Source organism: Martes martes (genome assembly GCF_963455335.1).
Source record: "Martes martes genome assembly, chromosome: 6".
In the NCBI taxonomy this organism is placed as follows: domain Eukaryota; kingdom Metazoa; phylum Chordata; class Mammalia; order Carnivora; family Mustelidae; genus Martes; species Martes martes.
This window is the reverse complement of record NC_137893.1, coordinates 134,863,669-134,889,712: the sequence shown is the minus strand read 5'-3', so window position 1 is coordinate 134,889,712 and position 26,044 is coordinate 134,863,669. Positions and strand designations below refer to the sequence as shown.

The 26,044-nt window shown below is 47.8% G+C and overlaps 1 protein-coding gene across 1 annotated transcript in view; it reads left to right on the top strand.

Annotated features, from left to right (window-relative positions):
- The window catches only part of GFOD1 (Gfo/Idh/MocA-like oxidoreductase domain containing 1), a 109,757-nt gene extending 92,570 nt beyond the window's left edge, over positions 1-17,187 (top strand). Inside the window, exon 2 of the mRNA XM_080806819.1 lies at positions 10,073-17,187. Coding sequence (XP_080662945.1) covers positions 10,073-10,992 — 920 coding nt within the window. The 3' untranslated portion in view covers positions 10,993-17,187. The remainder of the gene's footprint in view (positions 1-10,072) is intronic.
- Positions 17,188-26,044: the final 8,857 nt, after the last annotated feature.

Genomic DNA, 26,044 nt, shown 5'->3' with positions numbered 1-26,044 from the left:
TGAGGGTCAGCGGAGCTCTCCCCAGCCCGCTGGGGCAGGCGGGGCTGGGACAGGTCCGCTAGCTCTCGCACCTGCCTGCCACCCTAGACCTTGGAGGGACCTTGGCCATCACGTCAGCACCATCCTTCAAAGGTCTTCATGTCTCCTTTGTGTTTAAGACAGGAAAGCTAAGGTGCATCTGGGGTGGCTCTGTCAGTTGAGCGTCTGACTTCAACTGGAATCATGAACTTGGGGTCCTGGGATCGAGCCCCGCATCAGGCTCCCCACTTGGTGCAGCGTCTGCTTGTCCCTGCCCCTCTGTCCCTTCCCCCAGCTCATGCATGCTCTCTCTCCCTCTCGAATAAATAAATACAGTCTTTAAAAGAAAAAAGAAAAGCGAACGTTTTTTCTGACCATAAAAGGAGAAACTTAGAAAATACAGAAAAGCCTAGTGAAGAAAATACAAATCAGTCATAATCCTACTAATGAATTAACCATTGTAAACATTTTGAGGTGTTCCCTTCCAGATTTTCTCTTCTTCTTTTGTATGTTTAAGAGACAGTACAGATCATAGTATGTCTATGAATAGAGCCCCTTTTCACGTAACATGACATCATAATCCTCTCGCCTGCCATCAGAAAGTCTCCATTAGCATAACGTTCAGCGGCTCCACAATTACCCCATTATGCGGCTTCCGTACCATTCTTCTGTCATTGGGCATTTGCATTGTTCCAAGCTTTTTGCTTTAATAAATAATTCAGTGAGAAGCCTCTTCAGGCAACAAGCCGGGCTTACATTTTAGCTTCTTTCTTTCTGGTAGGTTCCTAGAGGTCTCCTTTATGCTTTGTAGGTATGGCGAGTCGAGATGCCGCTGACACACATCTGGGAAGTGTGGATATTGCTAAAGACTGTGGGGCGAGGCCACAACATCCACTGGGTACCGTGGGCACAGCGGAGGCTCAAGAAATGAGAGCCAGGGTTTGTCTTTGAGGACTTCATCGTGTAGCGTGAAGCCACAACATATTTAAATAGCCTAACGGAAGATAGACTTTATCTCAGGACGTCGGGAGAGCCATGCGTGAGTTTCAGAAGGGGAGAGGCATTTTTGTGTCTGTTCATAGTGTATTTTCTGGAGAAGGAGTTTTCCACAGAATCGTTTCATCTATGCTGCTACAAGAAATTACCCATTTAGTGATGGCTTTGGGTGTGTGCATGGGAAGTGAATTAATTTCCCCTATTTTTTCTTTGGCTATTTTATGGGTTTTTTTTTGTTTGTTTTGTTTTTTTATGATGATAGAAAAAAGGCATGTGGGTGGCTCAGTCGGTTAAGCCTCAGACTTCAGGCTCAGGTCCTGATCTCAGGGTCCTGGGATCAAGCCCTGTATCAGGCTCCCTGCTCAGCGGGGAATGTTGTTGTCCTTCCCTTCCCCCCACCCACGCTTGTGCTCTCTCTTTCTCTCTCTCTCAAATAGAAAAACAAAATAAAAAATTGGGAGTATAAAAAAAAATAAGAAACTTTTACTCATGTGCCATTAAGATGACAGAAAGAGTGTACTAAGAAGATGACAGGCAGGGTCCTGGTTTGGGGGTACCTTGAGGTAGGGTATAGGAGAGGCCGCAGCCCATACCCAGCAGGTGCGAGGCATACTTTGGCAGCATTAGTCACCTGTCCCTGCAATGACCTACCAATCCGTTTACATATAAATCTGCTCCTGCCAGCCTGAGCTGCTGTTACATGAGCCTAATGCCTTTGGGATCGTGTTATCAGAACACTGTGTTTCGCAAGCTCGTGGTACATTTGGTAACATAAACCAAAGCTTCCTCGTCCCTCTCCCAGAGCCTTAGTCCTCAGCTGGTTGCTAAGAGTTAAAGGAGCTTCTTACTGATCGTTCATGGTCACCAGAAAAACCAGCCAGCTCTGCCAACATGGAAAAGGCAAGGAGATGGGGTCATTGTGTGGTTTCCAGGCCTTTCATTCAGGGCCAGAATTAAATGTGTGTGTGGAAATTGACAACCATCAATCGTATTTATTTTCTTTTTTTTTTTTTTTTTTTGTTTATATTTATTTATTTATTTTTTTTTTAAATTTTTTTTTATTTTAATAAACATATAATGTATTTTTATCCCCAGGGGTACAGGTCTGTGAATCGTCTGGTTTACACATTTCACAGCACTCATCATAGCACATACCCTCCCCAATGTCCATTTCCCCACCACCCTCTCCCATCCCCCTTCCCCCCCGCAACCCTCAGTCTGTTTCTTGAGATTGAGTCTTTTATGGTTTGTCTCCCTCCCAATCCCATCTTTTCATTTTTTCTTTTCCTACCTCCCCCCAAACCCCCCCACCTTGCATCTCCACTTCCTCATATCAAAGAGATCATATGATAGTTATATTTCTCCGATTGACTTATTTCGCTAAGCATGATACCCTCTAGTTCCATCCACGTCGTCGCAAATGGCAAGATTTCATGTCTTTTGATGGCTGCATAGTATTCCATTGTGTATATATACCACATCTTCTTTATCCATTCATCTGTTGATGGACATCTAGGCGCTTTCCACAGTTTGGCTATTGTGGACATTGCTGCTATAAACATTCGGGTGCACGTGCCCCTTCGGAGCACCACGTTTGTATCTTTAGGATATATACCCAGGAGTGCAATTGCTGGGTTGTAGGGTAGCTCTATTTTCAGTTTTTTGAGGAACCTCCACACTGTTTTCCAGAGTGGTTGCACCAGCTTGCATTCCCACCAACAGTGTAGGAGGGTTCCCCTCTCTCCGCATCCTCGCCAGCATCTGTCATTTCTTGACTTGTTAATTTTAGCCATTCTGACTGGTGTGAGGTGGTATCTCATTGTGGTTTTGATTTGTATTTCCCTGATGCCGAGTGATGTGGAGCATTTTTTCATGTGTCTGTTGGCCATCTGGATGTCTTCCTTGCAGAAATGTCTGTTCATGTCCTCTGCCCATTTCTTGACTGGATTATTTGTTCTTTGGGTATTGAGTTTGATAAGCTCTTTATAGATTTTGGATACGAGCCCTTTATCTGATATGTCGTTTGCAAATATCTTCTCCCATTCTGTCAGTTGTCTTTTGGTTTTGTTAACTGTTTCCTTTGCTGTGCAAAAGCTTTTGATCTTGATGAAATCCCAATAGTTCATTTTTGCCCTTGCTTCTGTTGCCTTTGGCGATGTTCCTAGGAAGAAGTTGCTGCGGTGGAGGTCAAAGAGGTTGCTGCCTGCATTGTCCTCAAGGATTTTGATAGATTCCTTTCGCACATTGAGGTCCTTCATCCACTTTGAGTCTATTTTCGTGTGTGGTGTAAGGAAATAGTCCAATTTCATTTTTCTGCATGTGGCTGTCCAATTTTCCCAGCACCATTTGTTGAAGAGGCTGTCTTTTTTCCATTGGATATTCTTTCCTGCTTTGTCGAAGATTAGTTGACCATAGAGTTGAGGGTCTATTTCTGGGCTCTCTATTCTGTTCCATTGGTCTATATGTCTGTTTTTGTGCCAGTACCATACTGTCTTGATGATGACAGCTTTGTAATAGAGCTTGAAGTCTGGAATTGTGATACCACCGACTTTGGCTTTCTTTTTCAATATTCCTTTGGCTATTCGAGGTCTTTTCTGGTTCCATATAAATTTTAGGATTATTTGTTCTATTTCTTTAAAAAAAATGGATGGGATTTTGATAGGGATTGCATTAAATGTGTAGATTGCTTTAGGTAAAATAGACATTTTCACAATATTTGTTCTTCCAATCCATGAGCATGGAATATTTTTCCATTTCTTTGTGTCTTCCTCAATTTCTTTCATGAGTACTTTATAGTTTTCTGAGTATAGATTCTTTACCTCTTTGGTTAGATTTATTCCTAGGTATCTTATGGTTTTGGGTACGATTGTAAATGGTACTGACTCCTCAATTTCTCTTTCTTCTGTCTTGTTGTTAGTGTAAAGAAATGCGACTGATTTCTGTGCATTGACTTTATATCCTGACACTTTACTGAATTCCTGTATAAGTTCTAGCAGTTTTGGAGTGGAGCCTTTTGGGTTTTCCACATATAGTATCATATCATCTGCAAAGAGTGATAGTTTGACTTCTTCTTTGCCGATTTGGATGCCTTTAATTTCTTTTTGTTGTCTGATTGCTGAGGCTAGGACTTCTAGTACTATATTGAACAGCAGTGGTGATAACGGACATCCCTGCCGTGTTCCTGACCTTAGCGGAAAAGCTTTCAGTTTTTCTCCATTGAGAATGATATTTGCGGTGGGTTTTTCATAGATGGCTTTGATAATGTTGAGGTATGTGCCTTCTATCCCTACACTTTGAAGAGTTTTAATCAGGAAGGGATGCTGCACTTTGTCAAACGCTTTTTCAGCATCTATTGAGAGTATCATATGGTTCTTACTCTTTCTTTTATTAATGTATTGTATCACATTGATGGATTTGCGGATGTTGAACCAACCTTGCAGCCCTGGAATAAATCCCACTTGGTCGTGGTGAATAATCCTTTTTTTTTTTTTTTTTTTTTTTTTTTTAAATTTTATTTATTTATTTGACAGACAGAGATGACAAGTAGGCAGAGAGGAAGGCAGAGAGAGAGGAGGAAGCAGGCTCCCTGCGGAGCAGAGAGCCCGATGTGGGGCTTGATCCCAGGACCCTGGGATCATGACCTGAGCTGAAGGCAGAGGCTTTAACCCACTGAGCCACTCAGGCGCCCCTGAATAATCCTTTTAATGTACTGTTGGATCCTATTGGCCAGTATTTTGGTGAGAATTTTCGCATCTGTGTTCATCAAGGATATTGGTCTGTAATTCTCTTTTTTGGTGGGATCCTTGTCTGGTTTTGGGATCAAGGTGATGCTGGCCTCATAGAATGAGTTTGGAAGTTTTCCTTCCATTTCTATTTTTTGGAACAGTTTCAGGAGAATAGGAATTAATTCTTCTTTAAATGTTTGGTAGAATTCCCCTGGGAAGCCGTCTGGTCCTGGACTTTTGTTTGTTTGGAGATTTTTGATGACTGTTTCAATCTCCTTACTGGTTATGGGTCTGTTCAGGTTATCTATTTCTTCCTGGTTCAGTTGTGGTAGTTTATACATCTCTAGAAATGTATCCATTTCTTCCAGGTTGTCAAATTTGTTGCCATAGAGTTGCTCGTAGTATGTTCTTATAATTGTTTGTATTTCTTTGGTGTTGGTTGTGATCTCTCCTCTTTCATTCATGATTTTATTTATTTGCGTCCTTTCTCTTTTCTTTTTGATAAGTCTGGCCAGGGGCTTATCAATCTTATTAATTCTTTCAAAGAACCAGCTCCTAGTTTTGTTGATTTGTTCTATTGTTTTTTTAGTTTCTATTTCATTGATTTCTGCTCTGATCTTTATGATTTCTCTTCTCCTGCTGGGTTTAGGCTTTCTTTGTTGTTCTCTCTCCAGCTCCTTTAGGTGTAGGGTTAGGTTGTGTATTTGAGACCTTTCTTGTTTCTTGAGAAAGGCTTGCACTGCTATATATTTTCCTCTCAGGACTGCCTTTGTTGTGTCCCACAGATTTTGAACTGTTGTGTTTTCATTATCATTTGTTTCCATGAATTTTTTCAATTCTTCTTTAATTTCCTGGTTGACCCATTCATTTTTTAGAAGGATGCTGTTTAGTCTCCATGTATTTGCGTTCTTTCCAAATTTCCTCTTGTGATTGAGTTCGAGCTTCAGAGCACTGTGGTCTGAAAATATGCAGGGAATGATCTCGATCTTTTGGTACCGATTGAGACCTGATTTATGACCCAGGATGTGGTCTATTCTGGAGAATGTTCCATGTGCACTAGAGAAGAATGTATATTCTGTTGCTTTGGGATGGAATGTTCTGAATATATCTGTGATGTCCATCTGGTCCAGTGTGTCATTTAAGGCCTTTATTTCCTTGTTGATCTTTTGCTTAGATGATCTGTCCATTTCAGTGAGGGGAGTGTTAAAGTCCCCTGCTATTATTGTATTACTGTTGATGTATTTCTTTGATTTTGTTATTAATTGGTTTATATAGTTGGCTGCTCCCATGTTAGGGGCATAGATATTTAAGATTGTTAGATCTTCTTGTTGGACAGACCCTTTGAGTATGATATAGTGTCCTTCCTCATCTCTTATTATAGTCTTTGGCTTAAAATCTAATTGATCTGATATAAGGATTGCCACCCCAGCTTTCTTCTGATGTCCATTAGCATGGTACATTGTTTTCCACCCCCTCACTTTAAATCTGGAGGTGTCTTCGGGTCTAAAATGAGTTTCTTGTAGGCAGCATATGGATGGGTTTTGTTTTTTTATCCATTCTGATACCCTGTGTCTTTTGATTGGGGCATTTAGCCCATTAACATTCAGGGTAACTATTGAGAGATATGAATTTAGTGCCATTGTATTGCCTGTAAGATGATTGTTACTGTATATTGTTTCTGTTTCTTTCTGATCTACTACTTTTAGGGTCTCTCTTTGCTTAGAGGACCCCTTTCAATATTTCCTGTAGAGCTGGTTTGGTGTTTGCAAATTCTTTCAGCTTTTGTTTGTCCTGGAAGCTCTTTATCTCTCCTTCTATTTTCAATGATAGCCTAGCCGGATATAGTATTCTTGGCTGCATGTTTTTCTCGTTTAGTGCTCTGAATATATCATGCCAGTTCTTTCTGGCCTGCCAGGTCTCTGTGGATAGGTCCGCTGCCAATCTAATGTTTTTACCCTTGTATGTTACAGACTTCTTTTCCCGGGCTGCTTTCAGGATTTTCTCTTTGTCGCTAAGACTTGTAAATTTTACTATCAGGTGACGAGGTGTGGACCTATTTTTATTGATTTTGAGGGGCGTTCTTAGCATCTCCTGGATTTTGATGTTTGTTCCCTTTGCCATATTAGGGAAATTCTCTCCAATAATTGTCTCCAATATACCTTCTGCTCCCCTCTCTCTTTCTTCTTCTTCTGGAATCCCAATTATTCTAATGTTGTGTCGTCTTATGGTGTCACTTATCTCTCGAATCCTCTCCTCGTGTTCCAGTAGTTGTTTGTCTCTCTTTTGCTCAGCTTCTTTATTCTCTGTCATTTGGTCTTCTATGTCACTAATTCTTTCTTCTGCCTCATTTATCCTGGCAGTGAGAGCTTCCATTTTTGATTGCACCTCATGAATAGCTTTTTTGATTTCAACTTGGTTAGATTTTAGTTCTTTTATTTCTCCAGAAAGGGCTTTTATCTCTCCGGAGAGGGTTTCTCTAATATCTTCTATGCCTTTTTCGAGCCCGGCTAGAACCTTGAGAATTGTCATTCTGAACTCTAGATCTGTCATGCTACCTATGTCTGTATTGATTAGGTCTCCAGCCTTCGGTACGGCCTCTTGTTCTTTTTTTTGAGGTGAGTTTTTCCGCCTTGTCATTTTGTCCAGGTAGGATTTGCTTTCTCCTGCTGTGGAATTCCGCTGTTCTTGGTGACTGAAGTTGGTTTTGGATGGTTTCTTGTTGATCTTCTGGGGGAGGGGCCTGTTGTAGTGATTCTCAAGTGTCTTTGCCGCAGGCGGAATTGCACCGCCCTTGCCAGGGGCCGGGCTAAGTAATCCGCTCGGGTTCGCTTTCGGGAGCTTTTGTTCCCTGAGCGCTTTCCGTAGAGTTCCGGAGGACGGGAATGAAGATGGCGGCCTCCCAATCTCTCGGCCCAGAGGAGCCGAGAGCTTGGGGTTCCGCTCCTCAGTGCGCTCTCAGAGCAAAGCGCCCAATAGCCCCGCCTCCCTGGCTTGCGGTCGCGCCTCGAGGAAAGCAGTCAATTGTTGGAGCTGGAGAAAAGCGCCGGGTCGCTTTTGTCTCCGTGGCCTCCGGCCGCGCTCCGAGCCCACCCAGCCTGCGACCGGCACAAGGTAACCCCGGGCTTAGAGCTCACTCCTCGGCTTTGTCGCTGTAGCCGGCTTCCCCGCTCTAATACCTGCGAGCTCTGCGGCACTCAGACACCCCCAGTCCTTCTGTGACCCCGCGGGTCCTGGGGTTATGCTGACCCCGCCTGGGTTTCCCCCCAGTTTAGCCTCTGGAGCGATGTCTCCCAGTGGAGCCGACTTTTAAAAGTCCCGGTTTTGTGCTCCGTCGCTCCGCCGCTTGCCGGGTGCCGGCCCCTCCCCCCGGGGTCTATCTTCCCGTCGCTTTGGATTCACTTCTCCGCAGGTCCTACCTTTCAGAAAGTGATCGATTTTCTGTTTCTGGGATTGTTGCTCTTCTTCTCTTCGATTTCCCGTTGGATTTATAGGTGTTCACAGTGGTTAGATAAGCTATCTAGCTGATCTCCTGCTACCCGATGTCGTCTCAGCCTGCTACTTCTCCGCCATCTTGACTCCTCCCCCTCGTATTTATTTTCTACAATCTATTCTGACCACGTCTATTGTTTGGCTAGTTCTTCCACCGGGAAAATGAGAGCCACGGGCCAGACCGTGGCCTTGTCCAGGCACTTCCCCTGGACAGACACGCACAGTTGCAGGACCCCCACAGAACCCCATCTCAGCTTAGCTTGTGAGATTTCCTGGGTTCTGTCAAGTTGAATGCCCACAGTCAGGACAACTGGGATGGGAGTGCGTGTCTCGTTGCTCTATCTCCCTTGGGTATCTCCCCCATCTGTGGCTGGAGTGGACAGGTCCCCAGTAGAGGGTCCAAGTGCAAAGCGTGACTCAACAAGAGAGACCAGCCACAGGCAGGGACACGTGGCCTGACTCAGAAGCTCTCCAAGTATTTCCACCTAGCAACCTTTAATCTGACTTACTAACAAAATCTGTGTAATTCTATTATTATTAATATTATTAATATTATCATTATTATTAAGTTCCACTTGGCTGTCTCTACAGGTGCAGCTGAGTTGTTTTTCTTCCCTCACTCTTGGCTTCTGCAGAATAAATCCCTCTCTCATTGCCTGTCACTCTTCTTTCCTTTGATCCTTTGTTTTCTCCAGACCCAGAATCACTTAGTCTCCCAAAGGGCTTGAATCTACCTGTAATTTATGCACCCAGTACAGTCATCACATAAGCCTAATTGTTACTTGGCCTCAGCTGCATTGGCCAAAAGCACCAAACCCCACCATGAGCCAGATGGAGGTCTGGGAGGAACCAGCCGCTGCCCACCCCTCAGAAACTGGGGATACCCACTCTTCCCCAAGAGTGCGAAAACAGTAAACGAAAGTATCTCTGACCACTGCCAGCCCTAATCCATAATGCAAAATAAACAAGCAGGATAACACTCAAAAATAATCCTTTGTTTGTGGTTGTAGGAGAGAGAGCTAAAAGCTTAGACCTCGGAGGATATCATTAAGAAATTCTTCCTCCTCGTATTTTACCAGACTGGCCTTGGCTATGACTTACGCTTGCCTATTCTGGTTCTATCCAGACAGAGACACTCTTCTCTTCCCTATATATGATATTTCTAATAGTACATTTTTAATACATTATGTTTTACATATAAAATAAAGCTATAAAACATCTCATAGGGAAGATCATTTTAACAAAACATTTTATATGTAAAAAGATGATATTGTATACCTCAATAGAACTTACATTTTATATTTAAATTTTAAATTATCAGTATTTTACAAGTAAAATATACTTGTGTATGAAATATTATAGACTTATAGACACGAAACGTGAAATGAAGCATTTTCTATTATATACTGGCAAACATTTAAAAACCTCTCCAAGACACGGGCTCTTTAAATATATTACAATGAGTCAGTATTTAGATCCGTGGTTTCATGCTAAAGTCATTCCACTGAAATATGAAGATAATTATGTATAGGTTGTATTATAAATGTAATATAGATGGTGTAACTTTTGCCTAAGTAACCCGTGCCACAAAATAGCCTGGGTCGTAAGGGGGACCCTCGTATCGGGCCTGGTCCGCCCGAGAATTAGCGCCCGCGGGCCGCCGCGCCCCCTCCCGCTGCGCACGCCGCGCCCCCTCCCACTGCGGCACGCCGCGCCCCCTCCCCCTGCGCACGCCGCGCCCCCTCCCGCTGCGCACGCCGCGCCCCCTCCCGCTGTGCACGCCCGCGCCCCCTCCCGCTGCGCACCCCAGGAGCTCACGGCCTGTCTTCTCCTCCCGCCCGCAGGCATTGGCAAGAACGTCATCTGCGACCGCACCGCCACGCCGCTGGATGCCTTCCGCATGATGTCGGCCGCGCACTACTACCCCAAGCTCATGAGCATCATGGGCAACGTGCTGCGCTTCCTGCCGGCCTTCGTGCGCATGAAGCAGCTCATCGAGGAGGGCTACGTGGGCGAGCTGCTGGTGTGCGAGGTGCAGGTGCACAGCGGCAGCCTGCTGGGCAAGAAGTACAACTGGAGCTGCGACGACCTGATGGGCGGCGGCGGCCTGCACTCGGTGGGCACCTACATCATCGACCTGCTCACCTTCCTCACCGGCCAGAAGGCCGTCAAGGTCCACGGGCTGCTCAAGACCTTCGTGAAGCAGACCGACCACATCAAGGGCATCCGCCAGATCACCAGCGACGACTTCTGCACCTTCCAGATGGTGCTGGAGGGCGGTGTGTGCTGCACCGTCACCCTCAACTTCAACGTGCCCGGCGAGTTCAAGCAGGACGTGACCGTGGTGGGCTCGACCGGGCGCCTGCTGGCGGCGGGCACGGACCTGTACGGGCAGCGCAACAGCGCGGCGGAGCAGGAGCTGCTGCTGCAGGACGCCACGCCCGTCAGCAACTCCCTGCTGCCCGAGAAGGCCTTCAGCGACATCCCGGCGCCCTACCTGCGCGGCACCATCAAGATGATGCAGGCCGTGCGCCAGGCCTTCCAGGACCAGGACGACCGGCGCACGTGGGACGGGCGGCCGCTCACCATGGCCGCCACCTTCGATGACTGCCTGTACGCCCTGTGCGTGGTGGACACCATCAAGCGGTCCAGCCAGACGGGCGAGTGGCAGAACATTGCCATCATGACCGAAGAGCCCGAGCTGAGCCCCGCCTACCTGATCAGCGAGGCCATGCGCCGCAGCCGGATGTCCCTGTACTGTTAGCCCAGGACTGGGGACCTAGGCGGACGCAGGTCTTGGGCGTGGAGCCCGGAGTGGGGGAAGGAGGATGGCGAGGGGCAGAGGGGCAGAGGCGGCCTCGAGGAGTGCAGGGCGGGAAGGTGGCGGGGGTCAGTGTGAGTAGGTGGCATCTGGGGGGTGAACCCCCAGCCCAAGTGAGGGGCACCGAAGAAGACTGCTGGCGGGCTGAGCCAATAGTGGCCGGGAGTATTAGGGGCGTGGGGTGTGGGGGCTGCCATTCCTGACATCGTGCCTGCCGGGCATTCGCATGAAGGGGGAGGAGGCTTAGCAGCTTCCGTTGCCCCTGACCGTGAGAAGCAGAGAGGGGGTGCTTTCCTCCTCAGCTCATCCACCCCTTCACCTTGGCCTCCTTGGCGAGCCACATGCTCCTGCCATCCAGTGGCAAGCTCAATCCCAGCGGGCTTCCAACCCTCCCTCCCCCCCCCCCAATCCCCATCTGTCTGCAGAAGCCTGTTAGTCTGGGGAGAAGTAGGGGTGCAGCGGGCTAATGAGAACGTTCAAATTCCAGGAAGCCACTTAAAATGTCTGGAGGAAAGAGCACTTGGTAGCAAAGCCAACAGCGATCTTGATTGATCGGTGTTGCTCATAGGAAGCAGAAGGGAGTGTCTTCCTAATTGGTTCATTGCCCTTGGCCTGGCCTGAGATGGGGCAAGGGAGGGCCAGGAACAGCAAGTGAGCCAGAAGGAGAGCACCCGAGCACACAGGGCCTGGAGACAGAGGAGGCAGAGAATACAATAGCCCTGTGGTTTGTCAACAATTAGAAAATTGCAAGGAGCCACCTCATACCGCTACTTTGGCTGCGGCGGAACTGAGTGTAGGGGGATGTGCTACTGAAATGTCCTTCCACGGGGCTCTCTAGCAGGGTCAAAGGCATGGCAGGCGTGGGTTTGACCACAGACTCCCATGCTGGGGCCTCGGGGGTTGCAGTGGGTTCACCCAACTTTGTGGATTCAAAAGGGAAGACTTCAGTTCCACGCAGATAATAATCTTCCCTGGGTTGCGGGAGAAAGTCAAGGCTATTTTTCCTAGCTTTGACCTTTGCTTTCAAAGATGCTGACACATGCCAGTTTTTGACTCGGTATTAAAAAAAGACCAACCAGGAACATAATGCTCAGTGTTTCTAAAACGGGGTTTTAGAGCCCTCAGGGGTGTATCTTCAGGTAGGACTGTGAAGGTTCATGTTGGAAAAAAAAATGTATTCTTCCTTTCCCCGGTCTCTGTTTCTCTCTGGTCTTGTCACTCTCTGCTTCCAGGGCTTTTACTGGAAATGGTAGACGGCTTGGAGTGGGTAGTTCCAAAGAGAACAACTGAAGTTACACAGACACATGCACACGTGCGCGCGCGCGCGCACGCACGCACACACTCACCACCACCACCACCAAATGTCACTGAAACCGTTCTTTAAAAATTCAGACCTTTCTCGAAAGAAACACCCCATTTGGAAATGGGGGATTCATCTTATCTTAATTTTTCATCCCCCGTTGGACACTTGTCAGGCTTGGATGTGGAGACCGTTACTTGCAAATCTACGTGGCTTTTGTTTTCAGGTCACAGAAATCCAACAGGTGTCTCTGGCACAGAGGTGAGGTGGAGACATCTCTTCAGGGGACTGGTGGTAGAACCGGAAGGGAATTTAAGGGGCTGTGAGGGCCCGCCACCCCCCACCCCAGGCTCCAAGGAGGCAGAATCGGAAAATGAACAGAATAGTCCCTTGTATCCTCTGTCCTCCTCCCAGGGTCTATACACTGTATCACCCTGGCTGTGAGTGCAGGGTGGGCGTGTCCAAACGTGTTGGTCATTTTCCAGCCCGGAGGAGGAAGGATTGCCTTCCTGGAAAGAGTCACCCTACTTCCAGGGCCCGACTGCAACCTGGCTGGGTTGGTCAGCTGACGCTCTCTGGGGTACACGGCGGTCCCTGACATCACGACTTTCTGATGAGCATGCCAGCTTTTGCAGCTGTCAGTTCAAAGCTAGAGATTTAGTAGAACAAACGGGTCCCAGTCATAGTTTGAGCAGAGGGCTGTGTGGTAGACTGTTGGAATTTAAGTTCTCCTAAATCGCCCTCTGGATAAATAACTTTTGTAGACACTGAGCGGAAAGAATTTTTTTTTTTTTCTATCTAGCCGGAAAGGCTGTGATTAAGGATGAAGGGAGAAGAAACTAGATGACTCTATGGGTCTCATTTTCCTAAGTCATTTCTAATGTAAGTAGAGCTATTCCAAGGGTTTCAATTTTACGTTTCTGTTCTTAACCAAAAGACTCGGGAAGTTTTTTTGTGTTTTGTTTTTTTTTTTCTTCCAAAGGCCTTTGAGTTCTGTGATAAATACTCAGTGTCTAAAACAAAAAATTCTCATTTGGGGCTAGGGTCTATAGAAAGAAAATATATATTCTTTAAAAGAAGCATGAAAAATATTTTAGTAAGTACTCACATTTTATCTGCTGAAATGCATGTAGTAGGTAGATGCAGGAAGGAGAGGAAGAAAAGACCTAAGTAGTTCATTTTTAAATATAAAAATTCTAGGAAATGAATTTATGATCCTTCTTTCGTGCTCCTTTTCGCCCCTGTATTACCACTAGCAAAACCTTGATTAGGAGCCACAATGGGAAGCTGAGAAGTCAGGCATTCGCCTAAGCGTCCCTCCTAGCATGCTCAGGGGACTGGGTACCATCAGGCGGCTGTGACGCAGCATGAGGCCCCAGCAGCAATCCAGCCTCTTTCTGCTCTGATGATGGTGTTTCGAAGATCCCGTGTAAGGCAGGCACCCTTTTAGGGTCTTCACGTTTAGTCCCTGTTGCTTGATTTGTTCCCATCATTGTGTGGATGCCTCTGGTCTTAGAAATATGGGCTCACTCTACTGGCTGCTTGTGCTACTGGTTGAGAGAGAGTGGAGGTCAGTGACCCTTACCTGGTATTCAGAAGTGTTTGGAATGCTCTGGGCTTACTTGGAAAATTTGGATTCTCTTGAGTGTTCTTGAGTTCATGACCACTGTCCACTCTTGCGTGACTTCTTCTCTCAATGGAAGGGACGGTGCCGGGTGCCACATATGCTCTCTCCCTGCCTGGTAGCAAATTTCTGTGTGTCCGCTGTATCTGAATTCTAGGGACAGTCTTGGCTGACTCTGCTCCAAGACAAGCTTCTCCCAGACTCCTTCTCCACCCACAGAGAGCCATCCAAGCTCGTTCTGTGCGCCCGTTTCTCCATCATCCCCTGTGTGCAGGGCATTTTAGGTAAATTATCTCATTGAATTCCCTCAACACCCCCTGTGGTATTGGGTGTTGTTCTCCCCACGATACGCACGAGCAAATCGAGGCTCTTACGGGAAGAGTAGCTTGCCCACCATCACACAGGCGTTAAGCGGAAGTGGGGTCCCCTGGATCCAAAATTTTCCTCTCCAAACCACGCTGCCTCCCGAGAAGAAAGGTTGGTACCTCTCCTGTTCTTGCCAGGCAGTGAGCGCTCCTCATTGAGCATGAGGGGGGCTCCTCTCACGTCCTGTGGAGACTCCTGTGACTCGGGCTGAAGGTGACCTGCACGGGGCTCCCCCCGACGGCTGTCCACACCCCCTTTGGGGAGCAGGATGCCACCTTTGACGTTGTGCCAGAAGGTTCCTTACAGAGCTGCAAATAGAAGCAGTCGATTTTTCTTCCCCTTCGAAAATGGAACTGGCACTCTGCTTCTCTTAAAATCGACTTCCTAAGTTGATTCTGATTGGAGGTGATGCGGCAAACCGCAGAATTGGGACCTTTCAGGACGTCATTGGCCCGCTATTTTAGGTGGCCTTGGATTTTTGCTCTGGGTGGCCTAATAATAGGAAAATGTCTTCTCAGGGAGTGGGGCTTCTAGAGTTGAGTTTGTGACTCTGATTTACCGGGCCATTGTATTCATACCTCTACACTCTGGACTCTCTTCTTCTTGTCTCCTAGCCCATATGTGGAGTTTGAGCTGGGTCATAAAGTTGGTCTCGGATGGCATCGCTTTTCTTCCAGTGGGAGTGGGGGAAGATTTAAGCATGCTGGTGGGGAGGGGGGTGGCATCCTGGGGAGGAAGCAGGCCTGGTGACATCCAAAGGGATCGCAGAGCCCGGTGTCTTCACATCCTTTATTAGCCCAGAGAGGTTAAGTGATGGCAGAGGTGACACTGCTTCCTAGAGGTAGAACCAGGACTCGAAGCCCCACTTGCAAGTCCCACCTCACCACACATGGCACCCTCAGAGCTCTCCGATGGCGACAGGGAGGCAGAGAGGTGCAGGGACCCATCTGAGGTCCTGTGACTAGCTGGAGGAGTCGAGATTAGGACTCAGACCTGCAAACAACTATATTCCCTGAGCTACTGTGGCTGAATCTTTTTTTTTTTTTTTAAGCAACTCAGTTATATCTTGAATATACTCAGAAACTAGCTGTTTTAAATTTCCCATTGTGACTGTCACGTGAACAGTTATCTGTAGTTTGTATTATATTTGGCAAGGATGGGGGACACACGTCTTGATGTCCCCTCTTTGGGATTTCCTGAGGCCAGCTCTGCTAAGGTTGCCCCCTGCCCTGCCCACTCCTCTCCAAGATACAGATCCAGCCCTTGGTGGCCTAGGACACATGCTTCACCTGCTGCCTCCTTCCTTTGGCCATCAAAGCCCTGAAGTTTCCAGAGCATGACAGTGAGGAGCTCATTAAAAAGAATCTATCAGAGCCCCACATTTCAGCTTTCTTTTGGAGACAGGGAGGAGAGCAGTGACAGGAGACCTGTGTGTGTCTGCAGTGTGGCATCTGTCCTGACAAGCAGACAGCACACCCCACCAGGCCTGCCCCAACCTAGGCAGAGAAGCGGGCCAACGGCAGTCCTCTGAGTCTCAGGGAACAACCCTGACCGAGTCAGGCTCCCAGAACCTTCCACAAGAGGAGCGAAGGCCTCCTGGGCTGCTGTCCCACTGTCGTATCGGAGTGACCACATCCATTAGCTGTGGAAGGCGGTGGCCAACTGGCCTTTCTCTTCCCGGTGTCCCAGTCCCTATCTGCTGGAGCCCTTGATAGGGCCACCGAAGCAACGAGCTCTGTCGGGCCACTGAAGGGTTGCATTACTGAATCGTCTTGAATCTGATGTACTCTTTTTTCTTTTTTTTAAACCAGCAGTGAGTAGAGTAATGACAAGACCGTGTCCTTTGCAACAGCTCTACGCAAAGTGCAGCATCCAAAACTCGCCTGGGCTGGTGGGGGCCAGGCCTGCAGAGTTACCCTGGCATCCGACTGTCTCTCTCATCCCCCATCCCTATCTCTCCTGTCTGCTGCAGCTGCCACAAGGGCTAAGTGGTTGAATGAGCCCCATGACTTCTCCTTACAAGCGTCATGACTTACTTGTGATTCTAGTCTAATCCCAGGTTAAGCAACAAAACAAAAGTGAGTGACCTGACCAGCTCCTTTGCTCCCCTCCTTCTCCTTCAGGCATCCAAACATATCTAAACATAGGTAGTATCGTGCCCTGTGCCTTGCCCAGGGGAGGGAGAAGTTTCTAGCGATTGTGGCTTTCCGTTGGCTGCCTGGTGCTTTTACAGTACTTCTACTTCTTCTTCTTCTTTTTTTTTTTAACCAAAATTACATTTGTTTGGTTGTCATTGTTGAGTATGTATTTATTGTGTTTTACAAACATGAGTATATATATGTATGTATATGTATAAAACCAAACTTATATATAAAAAGTCAAGGCATGTATACTAGATATTTTAAAGAGTTATTTATCAAAGGAAAAAGATGTGTGTTATAAAGTAAAGAGTCTATATTTTATATATAATGTAGATAGCAAAAAAATAGCTTATAAATTATAGAAGGTTTTGGTTTTCTTTTTTTTATTATTATTCAAGAAAAAAAAAAAGAAAGAAAAAGAAAAGAAAAAAAAGGACAATGAATGCAACTGTTTGTAGTGTTTCTAAGGCCAAACTACTGTGGGACGTGACCTTCCCTACTGGGCCCTTGGGCCACGCAGTCTGAGCTCCAGACCCAGGAGCAGATGCCCGCTGTTACCTCTGCTGTGCTCAGGGGACTGTGCTTAGTTGGCTTTGCTCAGCGGGCTGGCCCGTGCCACCTTGCACGTGGCCTTTTGCTGCCCTCTCCAATTTGTCTTGGTGGGATAAAGAAGTGAAAGTAGCAAATAAAGATCGAAGAGAAGAGACAATTCCAGCTGTTTTCCTGTTTCTTAGACCCAGGGGCTGTAGCTCATGGGTTTGGTACCTGCCTAATCCGTGGGATCTGAAGCAAGAATGTGGCTGGGAATGATGAGACATCTGGGGTGTGTGTGTGGGGGGGGGGGCTTTTCACGTGTCAGCATCCACGAAGCTGGACAGTGGGAATCCACGGTCCTGCAGATTCGCCGAACGTTAGAAGAACGGGAGCTCTTTAGAACAATCTGGTTCAAAACCTCACTTTGGAAATGTGGAAATGGAGGGGAGAGGCCAGCGGACGGGGTGGGGCTGTGTGTGTTCATGTGTGTGTGAAAGCTTAGTCCAGACAACAAGATGACAGTACAGACTTCAGAATGGGGGAGCAAATCTTAGAATTCTCTGCTATTTTTATACCTTAACCTAATACCTCCCACCAAGCTCTGAAAGACACTCTAACAAGCTCACCTCATTGTTGACAAGTGCATCTTTGCTAATTTCCTTGTCAGCAGCCTTTAAGGGCCATTGTCTTGGACCGAGCTCGGCCTAATTTCAAATTTGCAAGATATGAGATTCCTCATGGATGAGCTGGTGTTTCCATCCTCTGCTGTCTTTCCATCTCTCTGCACAGAGGTAGTTCTGGTCCATGCTTTCCCATCACTTAGAAGCGGTTAAGAATTAGACCAAACGGTACAAAGCTACATCCTCATTATTCACTCCTTCGTGAGCAGGTCCCGACATTAATGACTTCAGAATGTAGTCTGTCTACTCAGACGATAAAACAGAACCCTGAATCTACATGGATTATTACGGCACACATGCAACACTCACATTTTATGACACTCTAGTCCAGCTAGGAGCTATTCCAAAGAAGGCAGTAAGGGTGAGTGCCTTGTCAAAGCTAAAAGTGCCATCTGCCCAAACATAAGGTCTGGTCGCAACGGGGTCTGGTCCTCTGGGCGCCGGAGTGCTCCAACGATCGGCCCTGATGGGAGACAGCACTTGGCTTAGCACTTGTGTACGTTTGCAACTCAGGAGCCATTTGTGCCTTCCCAGATCTGGAATCTTGTGGTTTTGTTTCTTTCCATTCAAGCCCATTTCTTGTTTTGTAAACCAGGGATTACGCTACCTCCTAGGAAATCACAGGATGTGATTAGCCCCTCTTTCAGCATCTCTCCATTGTGCTTTAAAAGAACAGATGCAGTCGTAATGCAAATCCTTCTGATTGGTCGCTGGTCAGAGGAAGAGAAACCTGTTGTGTCCACCTGTGCCCACCCACCTCTCCCCACACCTGCCATCGCACACAGATGCATACAACCATCTTCCTGTTTCTCTTCTCTCCTGCTGCTTTTATCTTGTGCATTTTTAGCACAAGACAAGTCTGGGTGGTTCACTCTGAAAAAATAAAATGATTGCAACAACTTATGACAATCAATAACACCTATAGACAAAGGATGCAGAATTCTGTATTGAAATTGGGAAAAAAATCATTTTGCCTCACTTGCACATAGTAAGCTCCTGCTTTATTAACCCACACCTACCTTAATCTTGCCTAAGCAGAAAAGATCCCTTTGGGGTGCCTGGGTGGCTCAGTGGGTTAAGCCTCTGCCTTCAGCTCAGGTCATGATCCCGGGGTCCTGGGATCGAGCCCCACATCGGGCTCTCTGTTTGGTGGGGAGCCTGCTTCCCCCTTTCTCTCTGCCAAATAAATAAATAAAATCTTAAAAAAAAAAAAAAAGAAAGAAAGAAAGAAAGAAAAGATCCCTTTGCCTGGATATTCCTAGGCAGTAGGCAGGTGCACTTGGCAGCAGTACCTCTACCCCTACCCGGCGCTAGAAGCTGCCCAAGACAACGATGAAAAAGATTCCACTTCAGAGAGTTTGGGCCAAGTCACATTCAGATAGACAGCGTTACAGCCTCCTTAGGCCAAAACCTGTACAAAAAAGCTGATACACAATATTCAAAATCCTTTGCTTTGCTCATTCAAGTCCAGGCTTCCTCCGATTCCAATTTTAGCATCTCCCTCTGCTGGCTAAATTTCTGAGAGAGGACTTGAACTCTGACCGCTTTGTGGCATAGCTTAAAGGGGCCAGCTACAGCTCTACAAGGGGGGCTCCCCCCATCCAAGTTGGTTGTTGGGCCTCCTCTAAAATGTCATTCAAATTATGGGAACAGCTTCCTCTCCTGCTTGTACACAGGTTCTGATCACCTTGTATCAAGACAAACCCTCTCTCTTTAGCCACACGTAAAAATGAAAGCCTAAATAATTCTTAGGACCCCTTCCTGGGCAGCTCTAGATTGATTCCTTTCTTGGTCAATGGTTAGTGCACGGATGGGGCTCAATCCCAAAATGGCAATCTGGTCATAGATGTAGGCATGTCCCATGGTCTTTGACCCTTTCATCCTGGCCATCAGGAGGGAGGGACCCTAAAAGAGCCTGGTGTGGCTGCAGCTGATGTGGAGACCATGTCCACAGCCCACAAGGCACTAGGCAGTCCTCAGTCTTGAACTCCAAGTCGCCAATGCCCTTTTAGAGTGCACGGAGCTGTCTCCATTGGAAATCAGACTAGGGCTGTTGGAGCCTGCCTTCAGGATGAGGAATCACTCCAGACTCCTCGAAGTCCGGGACCAGGAACGCATGACAGCCAGTGAGATGACAAGGGTGGGGGAGAGCAATACCAGAGCCCCACTGTCCCTCTAAGCCTTCTGAGGCTGCTTGTCTGGGACATGGGAGCTAACAGGGGAGCCTGAAGAGGTCAGTCAATAGGCAGGCTGAGTCTGGACTGGACATTCAGGTTGCTGCCATGAAATGGAAGAGAGGGCTGTCCTGGAGAGAGAAGAGCTCTGCATCAGTCTGGCTGTGAAGTCCACTACATGGAAGCAAGTGGGAGGGAAGCGATGGGGACAGAGAAAATAAGAGGAGTTGAAAGTGATGGGGGGCAGCCCGGGGAACGGAGGGCCAGAGCAAAGTGGGTCGTTCACGCCCAGGGTAGAAGCAGAAGACAATGGGGGAAAAGAGATGAGAGACCAGAGCTGTGCACTTAAGATATGGAAGGTTCTGGAGACAAGGAACTGTCGTGTGAGGTATCTGAGATACGGTTCCTCTGCGGCTGGCAGGCCTCATCTGTGCTCTGAGAACAGCTTGGATGAGGAGGAGGATAGCAGACGAGAAGCAATGAAGGGGGAGTTCTTACAGGAACCTTAAAAAGTCTGGCTCATTCGCTTCTAGGGCTGTTCGGAGCTCTCCCATTGTTGGCATCCGCTGGAGAATTTTCAGTACCAACCGCTGTGTAAAATGAGCACCAGACCCCAACTGTAGCTTGGATCCCACCCTCCTTTCTTGTTGCTTTTCCTATTTGCAACTCCCCCAGACCTGAAGTCTTCAAGGATTCGGACATCGGCCATTTTACCCTGTCTCCCATTTCCTTCCGGGGCCCCTGGGCCACACCCACCACTTAGGAATCCACCATTTAGCCTCCCCTCCAACCCAAACACAAGTCTCTCACCTCTCCTCAGCTTCCAAAGACCAAGTCCACCAGCCCCTCACTCTGATCTGAGGTAACCCCCACCCACAATCTCCCTGAAGTTATCCAAGCGTACCCACTGACCTTATACATACCATACGGCTCCGTGTCTGGCTCTTTCTCTTAAATGTATTTTTCACATCTTTCCACCTCAGCATAGAAGACTGGCCTCATTCTTTTGAATGGCTTTATAAAAAGAAATCTACATGAAAATTCTAATTAAAAAATTTTAAAACCGGAGACAGACGGCGGTGATTGTTATCCAGTGGCATGAACGCACCAAGTGCCACTGAACTATATACTTCAACATGCGTATATTGGTAAATTTTATGTTTTGGCTATTTTACTAAAATTTAAAAAAAAAATTTTTTTTAAGTTCCCCAGGTAATAGAGCTACAATACCAGCTCCCTCCTTTCTATCCCTGATAAGGTCAGCCAGCCTGATATTTTGGGGACACCAGCTCTCACTTGCCTTTTGGCCACCATTCAGAGCCCTTGGGTTCTGGAGAAACTAAAAGCAGAATGAGGATCTGAATTTCTTCATGGAAAAAGACGAGATCCTTTCTGGAGGTGCTTGTTAACACAGAACGTTAAGGGGGTATGAAAGGGTTCTCTCCTAAGCCTGTCAGAAGTCAGCCCAGAGCTGGCCTTACCACGGGCAGTCCTCGCACTCCAGAGGATAGAACCCTTTTCAGCTCTGGAATGCCTTTCATCCGCGGTGTTGAAAGCTTTGCAGAAATTAGGCCAGAGCTTGTGAAACAATTCAAGCCCCATCGTTGTCACAAACAACCCCAAAAGTCTGTGCTGAAGCCTCCTTGTACTTTCTTTAACTGGCCTGTGGGTGTCCTTGACCCAGCTGAAGGGCTTGGAAAAGGTCTTTTCACAAGCGACGTGCTCAGATAAGTTAAATCCCCTGAAATTCCACACCAGGTGGTTTAACACATTTCCACGGATCTACGGACTCTGGAGCAGCTCAGAGTGTAGGGCCCGAAAGCTGGTCCACAGTACAGCATAGTGAGACCTTCAACCCCTGCCAGACAGATTCCCCCAGAGCCTCAGCTGGTCTGTGCCACAGGGAGAAGTCAAGGGCAAGTATTGCCTTAGCCACACTGATTCAGGGCGCCAACTTAGACCCTTGCCAAAAAGGCCTTAGTGACCTGGCACTGACTGGTACCCCAGTTCTTATCTCTCTCTGCTAAGGAATCACTTGAAATCTCAGGTTTATTTGCTATTATTTTAAAAAATATTTTATTTATTTATTTGACACAGAGAGAGAGAGAGCATGAGCAGGGGTAGGGGCAGACAGAGAAGCAGACTCCCCGCTGAGCAGGGAGCCCAATGTGGGGCTCGATCCCAGGACCCTGGGATCATGATCTGAGCTGAAGGCAGGTGCTTAACAGACTGACCCACCCAGGTGCCCCAAAATCTCAGGTTTAGAAGTCTCAATATCTCCCACATTTGAGTAGCTTGGCTCCGTGGGTTTGTCCAAATCCCATCAGTAGGGCCCCACACAAGGAGGTGACTCTGTTGGTGATTAGAACTTCCCCACCATCTTGTCACTCCCTAGAGTGTTAAGTTACGCCCTGCCACTGGATACATCAACATTTCATGGAAGGGATCTCCGGTTTGGTGAGGCATGGCTGTGAAGGTATACGTTCATTGGAGATGCTTTCCAATTTTCTCCTTCCTGCCTGGTAATTAATAGCCACTTCTCTGGAATGGCTCATCACGTGATGTGAGAAACAAAGACAAAAGAAAAATTGAATTTCCTTACTACCTACAGCCCACTGACAAGTCCTTGAAACAGCAGAGTGACCTTCCTCTAGGGACTCAGTTGCCTCAATGTTAATACTTTGCTAAGGGCAAAAGGCAATCTTAGTCTGACCCCCCAGGATCCTGTAAGTCTGCTATAATATATAAAATTCCTTTGGCAACTTCCTTTATCTCTAACCCCACAAGATACATGTTGGCGATCATCCCTCAAGCAGATGACCCACCAATATATACTGGAAGGGTCTCATGACTAAGGATTTATTAGATGGTAATAAAGGACCTTTTCCCAACAACAACTAGGCCCCTCAAGATCCTGGAAACCTTGTTCCCAAAATTCCTTAGAGACACAAGGTCTCCAGAACCCCCTCCCAACCTGAAAGTATATAATGGGCCACTCCTCATGACCCCAGGGCAGCTCTTTCTGCCCGTGGGTCCTGTCCCTGTGCTTTCATAAAACCACCTTTTTGCACAAAAGACATCTCAAGAATTCTTTCTTGGAGGTGGGTTCGGAGCCCCTAAGGTCTTTCTGACATCTTGAGGTAGCCGCCTCCCCCTGCATTACCTACACGGACCGTGCATTGGTGAATGCTACTCCACTGCCCCCTCTACTGGAGTATGACAGACTCACCACCATTCCTTACACGGTGGACTAGCCTAGTCCAGGCACAGCTCATCTGGAAGACGCAGAATCTGGGCAGCAGCAGAGACCGGTGGTCACTTTCCGAGACCGATGGAGCTGCTACAGCTTTTCTGTTTTCATTTCACAGCTGCCTTTCCTCTGAGAGCAGCGTGTTCTCAGCCCTCATTCTGTGACTTAAGTCCTGGCCATTACCCTATAAGGTGAAGTCAAGGAGTCTGGACAAGCCCCACGGAGGTCAAACGGACCCCAGATCTCCTGGCATGCTGCTTTGCTTGCTCTGGGCTGCTGGCTTGCCATCAGGCCTGGTAACAGACCATTAGTAATGTAGCCTTTTTAGAGCTGTTTGCTGAAAGTCAACAAGAAGTTTCAAAAGACTTTACTTGCAGCTAAGAAAAACGATCCACTTTCAATTCCGTTTTTATATTCTGTGCTGCTAGCTGGCAACTTTTCTGGACTCCGGGGACACCTAAGAAACAGCACAACAACGATAGGAGCTATGGGCTCTGTAATCCTTTTTACCCCGATTCTGAATCAGAACTACCCTTTTTGCCCAGCTGTGCACCCCAGGTCCTCTCCAAGGGGTACGACAGACGCTCAGGGGCGGGACGGGCAAGCTGGGTTAGAAAAATCGCCTCTAGATCAATGTTGCCGGAGTGGCGACCTTCGCTCCGCAGAAATGCAAATTCTCATTCCCACCCCACACCAGCGCATCAGGAACACTGGAGGCTGCGCCCGGCGAGCCCTCCAGGTGAGTGTGAGTGTGGGCATGGCTCCAAGCAAGGCTCTGTCTTCCATCTGTCTCCCATGAAGAGTCAGGGTTCTAGAACAGCCTCACCTGGGAGCTTGCAGAAACTAAGTAGGTCCTGGCTCCACCCCTGAGAATCTGATGGGTCTCATCCTCCAAGGGGCGCAATCACAGCCCTTCTCGTGAAGAGCTAACAGACCCCCAGGGTTGAAGAACCACTTTGCAGACTTTTGCAGCCTGGTGAGTAACCCCCTGTTTCTTCCCCACTGCCTCTTCCCGGCACAGAAGGGAAATATTGTTTGTAATGCATCAGCCAGGGAGACAACAGGATTTAAGACAGAACCCTGCCAAAGGGGGGAGCTTGGACTCCTAACTCAGCCCCCGCCTCTCCCCCCCTTATTGGCTACAGGGCTTCGGGAAAATGAATTCCTCTGATGTCCTTCGCTTCAACTGCCTCACTCCAAATCAGAAACGACGTTAATAATTCCTTCCTTTTCCTCAAGTCAGAGAGCCAGCAGATAGTCTCCTGAAGTCTTTTCTAGCAGAAAAATAAATCTCAGATTCTAAGGGCTTTTTAAATGTCAGAACTGGTCTTGGGCTTAGAATTGCTAAGACTGACTTGCCTCTAGGATGCGACTCTCTCTCTCCATGCAACACTGTGTTTTTCCAGTGTTGACAAATATGAGTGGAGCCGAAAAGAGACGTGCAGGAAAGGCCCCTCCCACAACCAGTGAGCGGCACAGCTGCCAAACCCCCAGCCCTCCGTCGGCTTGAATTGCGGAGACTCAGTACAGCTGGCTATAAACGAGAGCCTTGGTTGTTTATTGGGTGTGCTGATCTAGACAGGTGTCTTTTATTCCCTTTTGCCTTTTCTCCCCTTGCTGCTGCTGAGACTACTGCTCTGGGGGCCAGGTCTGCAGTCCCATCACGCCACCTAGAAATTCTCAGGGACCCAGGTAGACGTTCAACCTGTGCAGATCTGCGCACGAGTGCTTGGACTGCCCACTGCCTTTACGACTGAAGGGGTTTTTGCGCGCTGTTCAAGTGTTGGGCTGGGTCTTTGAGTCATCTTGTTTCCAACTGAGAGGGTGTTTTAACTCCTATTCTTTTTTTAAAAAAATAGATTGTATTTATTTATTTGACAGACAGAGGTCACAAGTAGGCAGAGAGGCAGGCAGAGAGAGAGGGGGAAGCAGGCTTCCCGCTGAGCAGAGAACCCATGAAGGGTTGATCCCAGGACCCTGAGATCATGACCTGAGCCGAAGGCAGAGGCTTAACCCACTGAGCCACCCACGCGCCCCTTAACTTCTATTCTTAAACCCTGATGAGACAGAGTAGTCTCCAAGACCACTTCCTCGACCTTTTGGTTTTATAATATGTGCGTCATGAGACAGCTTTTCAGGGTTACTTAGGCAACAAGCTCGTTGTACAATTCCACTGTGAATAGAACCTGCCTTCCTGTGAAATAAACTGGTCCAGCTGGTATGATTGGAGGGTCCCCGGACGGCTTGAGGCTCGGATTTCTCTCTTCCGTCCTATTGTTTATACCTGAGACGTCCCCCTGCTGGTTCCTGACGTACCCGCACGAAAGTACAAATACCGCTCAAGAAAGCAGCTTATTGATTTTGCCGGAACGATACTTGAGGGATCAGATCCTTTTCAATATGGCACCCGTTTAAAAAGGAGCGGGTTTAGGGAGGGCAGAGAGGTGGGCATGGTTGCTTTATCCACCCCCATCCCTTTTTTTACAAGGTTTTGAGGGCTCTTGCCTCGCACTGATTGGCCCATGTGGGATGGACTGAGGGAAGGGGCAGGTGGGCCCTGCCTGGCTGCTGATGGGTGGTTGGGGGACTCCAGACGGGGGCCAAAACACCAGCAGGCGGCGCACTCGGGGCTGCTAGGGCGGAAGCAGGACGTGGATCGAAGTGGGCGTGGCACCGCGGGAGGCGTGGCGCCACATGGAGGCGTGGCATCGCAGGGAGGCGTGGCATCGCTGGGAGGCGTGGCATCGCAGGGAGGCGTGGCATCGCAGGGAGGCGTGGCATCGCAGGCTGTGCATAGGTGCGGAGGGTAACTCTATAGTGATTAGCTAGAAAAGATGAATTTAGAAGGAAGCAGAGGTAGGAGGGCAAGAGCTTTGTCCATGGAGTTGGCAGAAAAGATAGAGCTCTGTTCAGCCAGGGAAGCATG